Source organism: Mesocricetus auratus, unplaced genomic scaffold (assembly GCF_017639785.1).
Source record: "Mesocricetus auratus isolate SY011 unplaced genomic scaffold, BCM_Maur_2.0 Super-Scaffold_6730, whole genome shotgun sequence".
NCBI classification, from domain to species: domain Eukaryota; kingdom Metazoa; phylum Chordata; class Mammalia; order Rodentia; family Cricetidae; genus Mesocricetus; species Mesocricetus auratus.
In genome coordinates, this window is record NW_024429184.1 from 6,357,674 (window position 1) to 6,371,305 (window position 13,632).

Sequence of the window (13,632 nt, forward strand, 5' to 3'; positions counted from 1 at the left end):
CAACCTCACATCTGACAGAGGGCAAGTATCCAAAATATATAAAGAACTCAAGAAACTAGACATCAAAAAACCAAATAATCCAATTCAAAAATAGGATAGAGATCTCAACAGAATTCTCAACAGAGGAATCTCCAATGGCTGAGAAACTATTTTAAAGAAATGCTCAACATCCTTAGCCATCAGAGAAATGTACATCAAAACTACTCTGAGAATCCATCTTACACCTGTCACAATGGCTAAGATCAAAAACACAAGCAACAGCTCATGTTGCAGAGGATGTGGAGAAAGGAACACTCCTGGTGGGAGTGTCAACTTGTAGAGCCACCCTGGAAATCAATATGGCAGTTTCTCAGAAAATTGGGTATTGATCTATCTCAAGACCCAGCTATACCACTCCTGGGAATAGACCCAAAGCACATTCCACCACACCACATGGACACTTGCTCAACTATGTTCCAGCGGCTCTAGTCACAGTAGCCAGAAACTGGAAACAACCTAGATGCCCCTCAATTGAAGAAAGGATAAAGAAAATGTCTACATTTACACAATGGAGAACTACTCAGCTGTTACAAACAATGACATAAGGAAATTTGCAGGCAAATGGATGGAACTGGGAAAAAATCATCCTAAGTGAGGTAACCCTGACCCAGAAAGACAAACATGGTAGGTAAGTGGATATTAGCGGTAAAGGATATTCATGCTATGGTCCACAGACCCAGAGAGGCTAAGTAACAAGGATCTCCCTGGGAAGGGGAAGTAGAATAGATTTTTCAGGTTGACTGGGGCTTAGTGGGGTTGGGGATGGGAAGGATTAGGTGTTGGGGGAAGGAAAGGAGAAACGGAGTACAATGGAGAACTCCATGGAATCTATGAAGGTGACCCTAGGAAAGATTCTGAGTAATGGGGGACACAGAGCCTGAACCAGCCATCTTCTGTATCCAGGAACGGCCTCAAGTATACTCGAGTAGAGGAACTGAGACACCAATCCAGTCACAAACCTTCAACCTACAGCCTGTCCTGCCTGCAGAGCGTTCTGGGACCAGAGCCTAGCAAAATCCTAATCAAAGAGGCCAGAGACATCATCCAGAAACTGATGGGAGCAGATGCAGACTCCATAGGTAAACATTAGGTAGAGTTCTGGAGTCCTGGGGAGGAGGGGAGGAAGGATCAGAGGAACCAGAGGGGTCAGGGCCACGATGAGAACATGGCCCACACCATCAACTGACTGGACTCACGGGTGCTCGCTGAGGTCAGGGAGCCTGTAGGGGCTGATTGAGGCCCTCTGCATACATGTTATGGCTGAATAGCTTGGTGTTCTGTGGGATTCCTAACAGTGGGAGTGGGGGGTGTCTGACTCTTTTTCCTGCTCATGGGACCCTTTTCCTCCTACTGGGTCATCTCGTCCATCCTTGATGTGACAGTGTGTGCCTGGTCTTATTGTGGCTTGTTATGTCCTGTTTGGTTGATGTCCCTGGGAGGCCTTCTCTGTACTGAGAGGAGATGGAATGGGAGTGGACCTGGGGGATAGGGGAGGAGGAGGAAAAAATGCGGGAGGGGAGGTAGGGGAAATTGCAGTTGGAATATAATATAATAAAGGCGGAGTAAGCAAGCCATCATCAGTAACTCATTAAGCAGCACCCTCCATGGCCTCTGCATCAGCTCCTGGGTCCAGCTTCCTGCCCTGTTTGAGTTCCTGTCCTGAGTTTCTCCGATGATGGACTAGAATGTGGAAGTGTGAGCAAACAAGCCATTTCCTTCCCAGCTTGCTTTTTTGTTCATGGTGTTTCGTCACAGCAATAGAAACCCACACTAAGAAACACTCATAGTCATTGATTTGCTTATTTCTAAGTATATTTACATTTTTTAATTACTTTTAATTTATTTGTGTATGTATATGTATGGGGGTACAGTTTGCTGCATGTGTGAACTCAGAACTATTTGGGGGATTGGTCTTTCTTTCGCCATGTAAGTCCCTGGGTTGTTAGGCTTGGCAGCAAGTGTCTTACCTGCTAAGCTGTCACACTGGTACATTTCTCTTTTTCTAAATTTTTATTTCTATGTATCTTACACTCAGATTTTATTCAGTAGATTGTGTTGTCAGAAACCAACGTAGTTTTTATAATTAACAAAAGTTTAAAGAGTATACCCTAGGACCACAGTCAATTATGGGACAGTTTATAGCTTTCAGAAAAAGGTTTAGATAACTTTCAAACCTCTAGAACAAATTTACTTTACAAACTTCAGGTGAAGACTCAGGGGCCCTAGGAGGATGGGATGAACCCAAGGAAAACAGCATTGCGCACTGACTGCGTTAACTCAACATGGCTTCTTTGGTTGACCAGCCTTGGCGATGCTTCCTCCTCTCAGACCATCCTCACAGCAAGTTCTCATGTGAACTTCCCAGGAAATCTGGACTCTGGGTAAGCTGGAGCATATTAACCACTGATGGAGCCCCAGGGGAATGGCCCCTTCTCCTTTCTGAAATGACTCCCATAGCCCCCTTTTAGTAAGTACTTATCTGGCTCGTACTTAAACTTTTTTCCTGTTTTGGCCTGAGTGCCTCCATTCCACATATGGTCAGTCTCTTCATAGAAGAAAAAAATGTCAAGTTTTACATCATCTTTTCCCTGGAAGGATAGTTCCAAGCTGTCTTCTACCTATAAGGAAAATGAAAACCTTCATAGACAGGAACAACAGGAACACATTTTCAAATTTTAAATAAAGAAAAATGTTTTACGTATAATCCTGAATGCATGTTTTTAAGCTGTGAAAGTGGGATAGTATACTAGCTTTTTCTTAAACGCATATAAAATAATGTTTCTTAAACTGATGACAATTCATCAGTAAATGCTTCATGGTAGGTAAAACTGTCATTCTGCAGGGAAAATTGAAGTACCGTATTCCAGAGCCCCCTTCTAACTAAAGGAGGAAAGAAAGGGGAACTTATCCTAAAAGCAGGGCTCACTCGGGACTTGGTGCCAGTGTCTTCAACAGCGTCACATGATAATTTACGTGGCCCGAGCGCTCATGAACCCGTCTGCACACTTCCCTGGAAAGCACAGTATGAGACACCAGCATTTGCAAGTCTCTGCTGAATGACTAAACCTTCTACTTTAATGTTAGCCTCAGACAACATTAAACTTTTTTTAAAAAATAAATTATAATGACTACTTCTAATGGGGAGAAATAATTTTTCAGGAATAAAAAAAATTTGACTTGCTTTTCAGGATACTACTTCCCTGGGAACAGCACGATTATCACAAAGGATCATGGGCTTTTGGAAGAGCAATCAAACTGTCCAGAGTTCATCTTGGCCACATTAGCCTCTGAGGAAGTTACTCACTTTAGCCCATGAGAGCCAAACAAGGAACTCAACATTCGCTAAACACAGCTCCATATCCCTTAGCAATCAATGGTATATTTGCGCTGATTTTTATGACATCTAGTCCTAAATGAGCATTTAATTAGATGACTCAGAAAAAAATTGAGCAGGTGTGATTCTATCTTTATATTATCTCCATACCACACTATGGCATAAGAGAAGGCAATACATCTATTACAGGAGCCCAAGACCCTTCTTCCATCATTATTAGTAAATATAAGGCCATGTCTTCGAGTTTTTCCTTAAGTAGTACAGAAATGTTAAGGGGTAATAAGCCAAACCTGGTAAGTGCTGGGTGATAAAATTACACTTGCCACATCTTTAATTATGTATAAGTTAGTTAAGGTAAACTTTATAACTGAGACACATTATTTATGAAATTAAGTTGATTGTCACCAACCTTTCCAAATTTGTGTTTGAGTGGAAGTCCTGCATTTTGAAATGCCAAAATAATATCAGGTTTGTAATCTTGTATAAAAATTCCTAGGTCGACATCTTTGCTGTAAGGAATGATACTGCATTGTCGATACCATCCTAAAAGGTGGGGGGAAATTTTTTTAGATTATATTTGGGAAATGAGTTATATCATGAACAAACTTTATAGTAATGGCTATCATTTCATAAAGTTAAGGTTGGGGTGCTTCATCCAAGCTATTTTTTAAAAGTTAAATCCCAAACTAAACAATTGGTTAAGGCAGTTATCTTGAAGAATCAATCTCCCTCCTTCTTCCTCCTCCCTCCTCCTCTTCCTTTCCCCCTCCTCTCTCTCCCCTTGGTCTGAGTGCTCTGCTCCCTCAAAAGCTTTAACAAAGTCATGCATGGTGACTGACACCTTTAGGGAAGCCTGTTCTGTTCTACATAGTGAGTTTCAGAACAGCCAGGGCTACACAGTGAGATTCTGTGTAAAAAAAAGTTTTCAGGATACACAATAATTTCTGAATAGATCATTAGCTTTAATAATACGTTAATTGGGCCATCCACTTAAACAATTGCTGTTCAAAGTGTTTAATCATTAATGTTTAATGACTTAGACTGCTTTAAGATGTGCTAAGAATACTTAATTCTCTTAATATGCTTTCCTGAGTCCATAATCTATAGCACTTAGCAGCTCCCACAGCTGGTAACCGATGGGCCACACAAGCTCTAGTTACAGTGTGATATTCAGTTTACACCAACACTGTTTCCCAGTGTTGCCCGTGCATCTACGTCTTGCTTAGGGGCCTCAGCAATGCTCTAAGAGCGCTTACTCCCTCACGTCACTAGTAACTCCCGAGTCTTCCCTGCCTGCTTCTCATCTTTCCATTCTAATATTTTTTAAGGGTTTGTTTATTATATACAGTGTTGTTCTTGCATGTATGCCTACATGACAGAAGAGGGCACCAGATCTCATTACAGATGGCTCTGAGCCACCATGTGGTTGCTGGGAATTGAACTCGGGAACTCTGAAGGAGAAGCCAGTGCTCTTAACCTTTGAGCCATCTCTCCAGCCCTCCAATAGCTTGTAAAGTAAGTGTCTACAGTCATCCCAGTAAGCATTGCTATTACAAAATATTATTTGGCATTTTAAGAGAATTCTAATAAACAATTATGAACTATTAAAAATGAAGGTTTGCCAGGTGCTGCAGTGCTCACCTCACCACAACCCTCAGGAGGCCGAGGCAGGCGGATCTCTGTAAGTTCAAGGCCAGCCTGCTCTACATAGAGAGTCTGAGGACCGGGCCACATAGTAAGACCCTGCTTAAAACACAAAATACAAAAACAAACAAATAAAACACATAAGAACCTACCGAAACCTAAAAATAAAAGCGTTCTTAAATATCACTCAACACACAGTATATATATAATCCTCTTATTTTATAAATAAAATAAACCACAAGGGTAAAAACTGAAATCATGACAAATGACTAAGCACTTTTGGTTACTGACTATAAAAACAAACATGCTTCTATAAACAGCTTTAGAGCAAATATGCATACATAAGAGATTATCATGTACTCTTGTATGCTTTTACTATTTTGTTGTTGAGACGGGGTCTCTCGTATTCCAGACAGGCTTTGAATTTGCTACGTCAATATGGCCTTGAACTTGAGTCTCCTGCCTCGCCCTCCTGCGCTGGATTAAAGATGTGCAGCTCACCCAGTCGAAGCATGCCATCTTTCATACAGCCCAGTATACAGGAGAGCCACAGTTCCCAGGCTGCACCTGTTGCCCCTGCACAATTATTTAAGGCATTTTCTTTCAGTCGCAAAGTGTCCTAAACTGAAAAATAAAATCTACCGTAACTTTTTAAATGCTGAACTAACTAGAACTAACTTTTGTACAAATAGTCTCTCTCTCTCTCTCTCTCTCTCTCTCTCTCTCTCTCTCTCTCTCTCTCACGCACACACACACACAAAACCAGATACAATTATAATCAACTACAAAAATAATTGAGAAGGAACAGAAAAAAAAAACCAACAATCTTAAGGATCTACATAATTCTGAAGGCCAAGAAGCCAATATAATCAATAGTGTATCCAGAAACCTTTTTCAGATTCTAACAGCTGCTGCTTAAAACTACAGAAAGTGTCTTTCCCCATCTCAGGTAAATAGGGATGTCTAACCTGTGATGCTCTCAATGACCTGGGAAAGTTACAGATGACCCTAAAGCATGTCTGTCAAGCTTCCTCTCACTGGAAATGTTTCCTGAAAAATTTTAGTTTAAATCTATAATAATCTTTGAGACAGAAATAGTAAAATGTTAATTTAAGGATTAACTGAAAACCAAACATAATCTACATGTCTGATGTAAATCTGTACCCATTATTATAACTTTTAGTAAATACAAGTGGCTTTATGATTCTATTTTGTAGGGCTGGAGAGATGGCTCAGAGGTTAAGAGCACTGGCTGCTCTTCCAGAGGTCCTGAGTTCAATTCCCAGTAGCCACACAGTGGCTCACAACCATCTGTAATGAGATCTTCTGGCCTGCGGGTGTACATGACATGCAAATAGAGCATTCATATACATAAATGCATAAATAAACAAGTCTTAAAAAGATCCAATTTTATATTTCATCAATTACTTTTTTAAAGGAGTCAACACATCTTTGCTTCATACATTTATGTTCATTCTACTTATAAATACTATACTTCCAATATTACTGATGCCTGATCCCCTCAAGCATTCACTTCTAAAGCCAAAAGGATGAGACAGAGATAAAAGTAAAGCATTTTTACCCAGACAAGTTCCACTGCTCAGCCAGAAGGGCACTCCCAGTTCCTTTAATGTTTTGGCTGCTAGCTGCAGTAATTCCTTTGCCCTCTTCCGAAAGGCCATAGCGTCCACAGTATTATCGTCAAGGTACTGCTGCAAGTTTAATAAACAGTTATCTATTACAACAACCGCTAAAATGCTAGGGACATTTCTATGATATCTGAATTAAACTTGGAAACTAACACTATTTTTTCTATTTACAAAGTTAAAATTCGGGGGCTCGGGTGGCTCAGCGGGTCAAGGGTTTGCGGTACCAGCACAAGGGAGGCCTGGATTTCGAGTCTCACACCCAAATAAAAGAGGGAGTGCTGATGTCGGTCTGTGATGTCAGGGTGGGAGAGGACAGAGACCAGCGAATCCACCAATTCCAGGTGAAAGGAGAGACCCTCTCTCCTCTGTCAAAAGGTGAGGTGAAGCAGTTGTGGGCTGCTGCTAACTTGTCCAAGGTCTGGTGCATGGCCCCGCCCCATGTGCACGCAGGGAGCACTGATCGGATTCTGTGGGTAATAAAACACGAGAAGACACTGGGGGGGGGTGTACAAGGGACCCAAGAGTGGATATAATCAGGGTGTAAGAGAGGAAGACACCCAGTCCCAACCTCTGGCCTCACAGGCACAAGCGCACAAATGTGCCCACATACCTACACTCATGCGTATACCCCAACAGCCCAGAATCAAAGTTTATAGTTACTTCTTAGTCACACATTAAAATAATTTACCTAGACTCTAGAAACCAGTTTAAGAGGAAGACACATAAGTAACTAAGGTTCCTCAACAATGAGACTTCAACTGTTTTCAGTTTCTTCTGTGCAGGCTGGGCAGTTGGGAGGAAAAAAAAATGAGCTAATTGCAGAGCTAGAAGCATGATTTAAACAAAACAGATTAAACGATGTCTCAGATGCACAGTCATTTACCTGTCTTTAGAGATCGGGTAATTAAGCTGAAAGACATTTTTGAGTCAGACCATCTGAGTAGAACTCTGGGTCCACTTCCTATCAGAAGGGCAGATCATTTTACAAGAGTGCAAGCTCAATGAGGAGACTCTGCTTGTCTGGGTTATTGAGTTAAATACCCTGGTGTCTAGAACAGTATCTCTACGTCTGACAAATGAACAAGAGCATGGAAGAAACAAATTTCACTGTAGTTAATGTCCTCATTTATAACTTAAGATAATAACTATGCTTTATGAAACTACTTTGCAGATCTGAATGAAAGCCCTTTTGTAAAGTATAAGGATTTGTTCTGTTACCTTTTACTTAGTCATTTTACTTTTCTGATTTACTACATTTTATTCTGTAACGAAAGAAAACAGTATGAAGTCTTTCAGTGGTATTTCACTATGGAACAAAATACAAACTACTTGGCCTAGGAGACCAGGGACACAGGTCTCTGGGTACCGGTCTGGCCTCATCGCCAGCCTCTTTTTACATGTCTTGTTACAGTAATAAAATGTAACTTCTCTAATGTACCACCATCTTTCCAGCCTGTGCAACTTTATATGCTGCTTTCTTTTTCACCATGCCCCTGGCTAACAGAATCATGCTTTAGCTCCAGGCTCTGAGAAATACCCTGATTTCCCTAAAAAGACAGACGAGTGTGTTTCTGTTCAACATTTGCTAACACAGAAAACCAAGCAAAACAGTCGGCTCCTCCATGAACTTACAACAGTTACCACTTACACAGACTTTTAAAATCTTTAATTCTTCTTTCACTGTTTCATGTATAAGGGTATTTTGCCTGTACACATGTCTGTGCACTATGTACATGCCTGGTGGCCATGGCAGGAGGAAGGGGACATCAGATCTCTTGGGAATGGAGTTACAGACGGAAGGTCCTTTGGGAGAGCAGCCGGTGCTCTTACCACTGAGCAACCTCTCCAGCTCTTTCTATCTAGGTGTGACTGTTGGTTTTGTCTCAGTTTCCCAGTGAGGCTGCAAACATGTGAGGGCAGGAGCCACATTTCTCCCCCATTAACCTACAGCTGTGGAGGGCCAGCTGGTACATAGTAGGTAAGCAGCAGATACTGAGTGAAGAAATGACTGGTTCCGACAGTATCCTAGAATGTCATCTGATTTCTTTTTACAGCAAAGCAGGAGAGAATGTAGTTCGTTGAGACATGTCCCTGGGACTGTAAGGAATAGCCTTGTTATGTGGCTCTTGAGGGAAGAGTGTCCTATGAAAGGAAGTCCCCTGCAGGAAGGTTGTATCTATGGATTAAACAAACTATACAGGATACCTTGAAATAAAACATCCTTTCCTCAGTCACTACTTTTTCTGGAACATATGAATGGAGAGAGAGGCATGCATTCTTATGCTTCTAAGAAAGAATGCCTAGAGCTAAATGCTTAGAGACCTAGCTGCTACTTAGACTAAATGCTCAACAGTCATGACTGCCAATGTTAAAACGCATCTTAAAGCTACAATTTCGTCTCCGTTAAAGAACACTTGCCTTATGGGAAACCTCCCTTCAAGCTATTGGTTAGAGGAGTCTAGGAAGCTCCCAAAACAATGCAAGTTATCATCTTTGGCTGTGTTCCGGAAATGAAGGTAAAGACCCTATTGCTGAAGACACTACACACTTCAGACACAGGGCTTGGAGGAATCAAGCTAGAATTCAACTGATGTTGGAGTGCCCACCTCTAGTTAAGACATCTGCAACACAATCTTCATATCGGGATGTTCACTATGAGATAGTGTCCTCTATAGATAACAGGATGTGTACCTACAAATCTTAGCAATATGGTTACCTAAACAATGACAGCACTAGCTGACATTACAATGTGGATGGGGGAAATTCTAGGCCTCAACCTCTAGATGAAAAGCTACAGGCAATTAATGGCTGCTAATCCATTTTTTCCAGTAATGGGTACCCTGATAAGTTATCCAATATTGTTTAGTTGGATCTTACAATTTAATTGGGCTGTAGATAATGATTTGAACTTATGGATTTCAAAAAACAGATTTAGAAATAAATATATACACATATGCATAATGTCACTGTTAAGCGAGAGGGCCTGTGTACAGCAATGGGCATGCTGCCTGCTGTCAGACTTTGGCAAGGGCCCATGACTTAGAGAAACGGCTGAAGCCAGGCCCGGGACAGGAAAATCAGAAGAGGAACTTAGGACATCTATGTTTTGTGAAAAATGAAGAAAGATGGAGAAGAGACAGAAGACACGGGTGACAAGTCTTCTACCAGCCACACAGCAACAATCTGAAGAGGAAAATCAAAGATGAAAGTAAGGGTCTACAACTCATTAAAACAGGAAACCATGGGTTCCTTATTTCAATAATAGCTGTGATGAGAAATGTTAGCATTTAAACAGCTGCAAAGTAACTTGCAAACAAATACTGAGAATTACAAAGGGAAAAAGCAAAGTCACAAAAGCATGTAAGACTTGAGTTGAGTGAATGGTGTGAACATCAACAGTGTTCTGTAGCCCTTGAACTCAAACACTCCCACCAGAGGGAGGAGGGAGGCCATAGGACCCGGGAAGGAAATGAAACCTAGAAGTCACAGGAAGCTCCCCAAGCTGCAAGACTCACAGGCTTCACCCCAAGGTTCTAAAGGTGTCAACAATTGCTAGGGTGGAGAGACTCCCTGGAAGCTGTTTAGGAGCTCAAGGGTATCCAGCTTTGCTAAGTGTCACCTGCTCAGGGTGAGCTTCTTGGCAATGCTTAAAACTGGTCTTGCTATATGCTATATGCCTTAGCAGATGCTTAAAGCCGGTCTTGCTATATGCCTTAGCAGGCCTTGAGCTTTAGTCTGTCCTTGTGCCCTGACCCCCCAAATGTGGAAATTACAGGTGTGTGCTACCACACACAGTTAGATCGAAATTAAAAGCAATGTGTGTTGTGTGTTAATTCTTGGTTTTTTTTGTATTCAGATATAGAGAATATTCTAGTTTTTAGAAAATACTAAGTTATTGGAGGCTTCAGGACACTGGTTTATATAGCCCACTCTCAAATGAGTCAGAAAAAAAAAACCAAAAAATGACTTTTTGTATTGTACTTGAAGCTGTTATGTAAGTCTGATAATGTTTTTAAAAATCACTACTAAAATAAACTGGAAAGCTAGGGGGCTATTTTACAAGGTTTTTTTTTATTGGATTAATTCATTGCTATAACCATACTGTGGGTTTCATTTCATTTAAGACTGTTTGGCGCCATCAAGTGTTCAAATAGGTGTAAGTTAATTTTAATTTACCCTCCTGGTATTTTACTTATCATGGTCCTAACTTAACAAAGCATGAAACACGTAAGAGGATAAACATAAAATCATTACCAAGCCTTTTAGCAATTCCCTATCAGTAATATCAACACAACGGCACAGGGAAACACAAATCAGGCATCACAAATGGCAGGGCAGCCATTGACTACGGTGAATAAAACAAGGTGTCTGCTACCACGCTCACAGAATTCGGAGGTAAGACACACTGCACTGTGCTAACTGCTCTGGCAGAGGTGGGCAGTGCCCTGGGGCAGGAAGCACCAAACCCCACCTTCTACCTCTTATTACCATGTGGAGAGGCAAAGCCTCTCACCTGCTCGACAGCCCTACAACAGTACATTCAAACAGGCCAGGAAGAGCGAGGAGAACCAGCGTCTTGGCATCAGCACACAGCATCCGAGACACCTTGTATTTGAGTCTGGTATTGGGCAGCAATACAAAATGACACCTAGTTTCTCATTCTATGTGTCCTAATTTTCTTTCTATTGCTGTGATAAACACTATGATCAAAAAGCAACTTGGGGGAGAAAAAGGTTTAATTCCTCTTACAACTCCTAGTCACACTCCATCCCCGAGGGAAGTCAGGGTAGGAATTCAAGGTAAGAACTGGAGCACAGACTTGGGCGGTGCAGTGCACGCCTTTAATCCTAGCACTCAGGAGGCAGAGGCAGGTGGATCGCTGAGTTCAAGGCCAGCCTGGTCCACCCAGTGAGTTCCAGGATGAACAGGGCTACACAGAGAAACCTGGTTTTGAAAAACAAAAACAAAAACAAACAAACAAACAAAAAACAAAAAGCAAAAAGACCACCACTACCACCACCACCACCACCACCACCAAAAAAGCAAAATAAAGAAACAACAGAACCGAAGCAGAGACCTTGCAGGAAGGCCACTTACTGGCCTGCTCAGCTCTAAGTCTTCTACACCCAGAATCATTTGCACAGGTGTGGCACTGCCCGGTGGGCTGGACCCGCCCACATACAAGGCAAGTAGAAGAATCGGGGAACCAAATCTCCACAGTCAAACTGTCTTCACTGTTTCTCTAGTTTCATACAGTTGTTGCAGCTGGAAGTTTAGATCCATCAAAATCATTGTGTATCACTATAGCAGAAGCCAAAAGGCTAGAACAGCACAGGAAAAAAGCTGAAACTGAGCTGGCGTCGTACAGCACCTGTCTAACATTTTGCCAAACACACTCACACACTCATATTCAGTGCCAAATGCCTGACAAAAAAAATCCCTACTTTCAATGGCTACATTCTAAGTCAACTTGGACTCATTAAAAAAAAGTCCTTTTAAAATAAAGCTGTGAGCTATCGCAACTGTGGAATGAAGCCAGTATTAATTCTATCAGGGTCTAATAAAACAAAGCAATAAATATATGTCCATTCTCCATTTAGGCAAGAAAAAAGTGTGTGGGAGCATGAAGCCCAGGGATGCTTTCTAACTGAGGTCCTGCCTTAGCTGGCTGGGTGTGGGGCTGGTTATAGCCTTGCCATAACAGGCAGCCTGCAGAATTGATGTTTTCCTAGTTGAGACAGGGTCCTGTTGGCCCAGGCCCTCTGAGCTCACTATGTAGTGGAGCATCTCCTTCAGCCCTCGGCCTCTGTCTTCCAAGTGCTGGGTTACAGGCACCTGCTGCCACCACACCTGCTCTATGTGGTGGTGGGAATCAACGTGAACCCTGCGCATCTCTAAAGTGGGATGGATCTCTGTGATTAAGTCCCAGAACCCACAATACATGTCAGACAAGCACTCAACCAATTACACTATATCCCCAGACCTCAGGGAAAAAACATTAAGTTTTTAGCTTTAAATGAAAAGAAAATAAGCAGGATGAAAAATTATCAACTTAACATAAGCCATCTTCATTTCCTCTTAAAACCTAAATGAGGCATAATATTCTCATTAATTTAATTTAGAAGTGTATTGTCTCTAACCTGAAGGAATGCCCGAGCTTCTTTATACCTGCACTCGATAAATCTGGAGTGTGGTACTTCTTCTAGAAAGTGTCCTGGGTCTTTTGGAATAAGCACATCTAGTCCATCAATAGTAACTTGCTGTAACTCTGGCCTGAAAATGAAAGTTAAGATTTACTATCAAGGTTTACTCCAGGACACAGGCAGCCTTTTAAAATGGTAAACATTAGCAAAGGAGTTAAACATCCAGTGAATTTTCCTCAAATACTTGAGGCATCAATCAGCAACTTTTATTAGGCCTTGTAAATCTGATGTCCAATAGAAACACAGAGTTCTAGTTTTAAGTGTTTTCATTAAGGCCGCTAATTTGGGGGTGAGGAGGAGGGATGGCTCTATGGGTTGAAGCCAGGACCCTCTGCATGCTACACTGAGCCACACCCCATCCCTCTTTTTTTTCTTCCAGGCTCCCCAAGTCGCTGCAGCTGGCACTGGATTTGCAGTCCCTGTGCTTCAGCCTCTCATATAGCCGGGATGTAATTACAAGTCTGTGCCACTAGGCGTGGCTCAGTGCACCTAAAATAGTTTTACAGATACTTTGGCGTTTTAAGCAGAAATGAAAATTAGATGACATCTTTTTCAGTTAGAGAATTAGATAGTTCTTACACTTAAGAAATACTGAGTAAATTAGAGTCACTTGGGAGCCTCACTGACTGGAAAGATACCTGAAACCCACTTTCTATCACTACTCCTGAGAACTGTCTATTCCTATGGAAAACCATGAAATGTACAGGTGACTATATCCACTGGCACACATTACACTTGCAACATATTTCTTAGCTGGCGATTT

The 13,632-nt window shown here is 41.7% G+C and overlaps 1 protein-coding gene across 3 annotated transcripts in view; it reads right to left on the minus strand.

The window, feature by feature from the left end:
* The window catches only part of Fktn (fukutin), a 49,819-nt gene that overhangs the window by 21,848 nt on the left and 14,339 nt on the right, over nt 1-13,632 (minus strand). For all 3 annotated transcript variants that reach the window (XM_005076488.4, XM_021230914.2, XM_040738276.1), the window contains 4 exons: nt 12,807-12,939; nt 6,600-6,729; nt 3,783-3,916; nt 2,530-2,657 (listed from right to left, as the gene is read on the minus strand). In XM_005076488.4, coding sequence (XP_005076545.1) covers nt 2,530-2,657; nt 3,783-3,916; nt 6,600-6,729; nt 12,807-12,939 — 525 coding nt within the window. The remainder of the gene's footprint in view (nt 1-2,529; nt 2,658-3,782; nt 3,917-6,599; nt 6,730-12,806; nt 12,940-13,632) is intronic.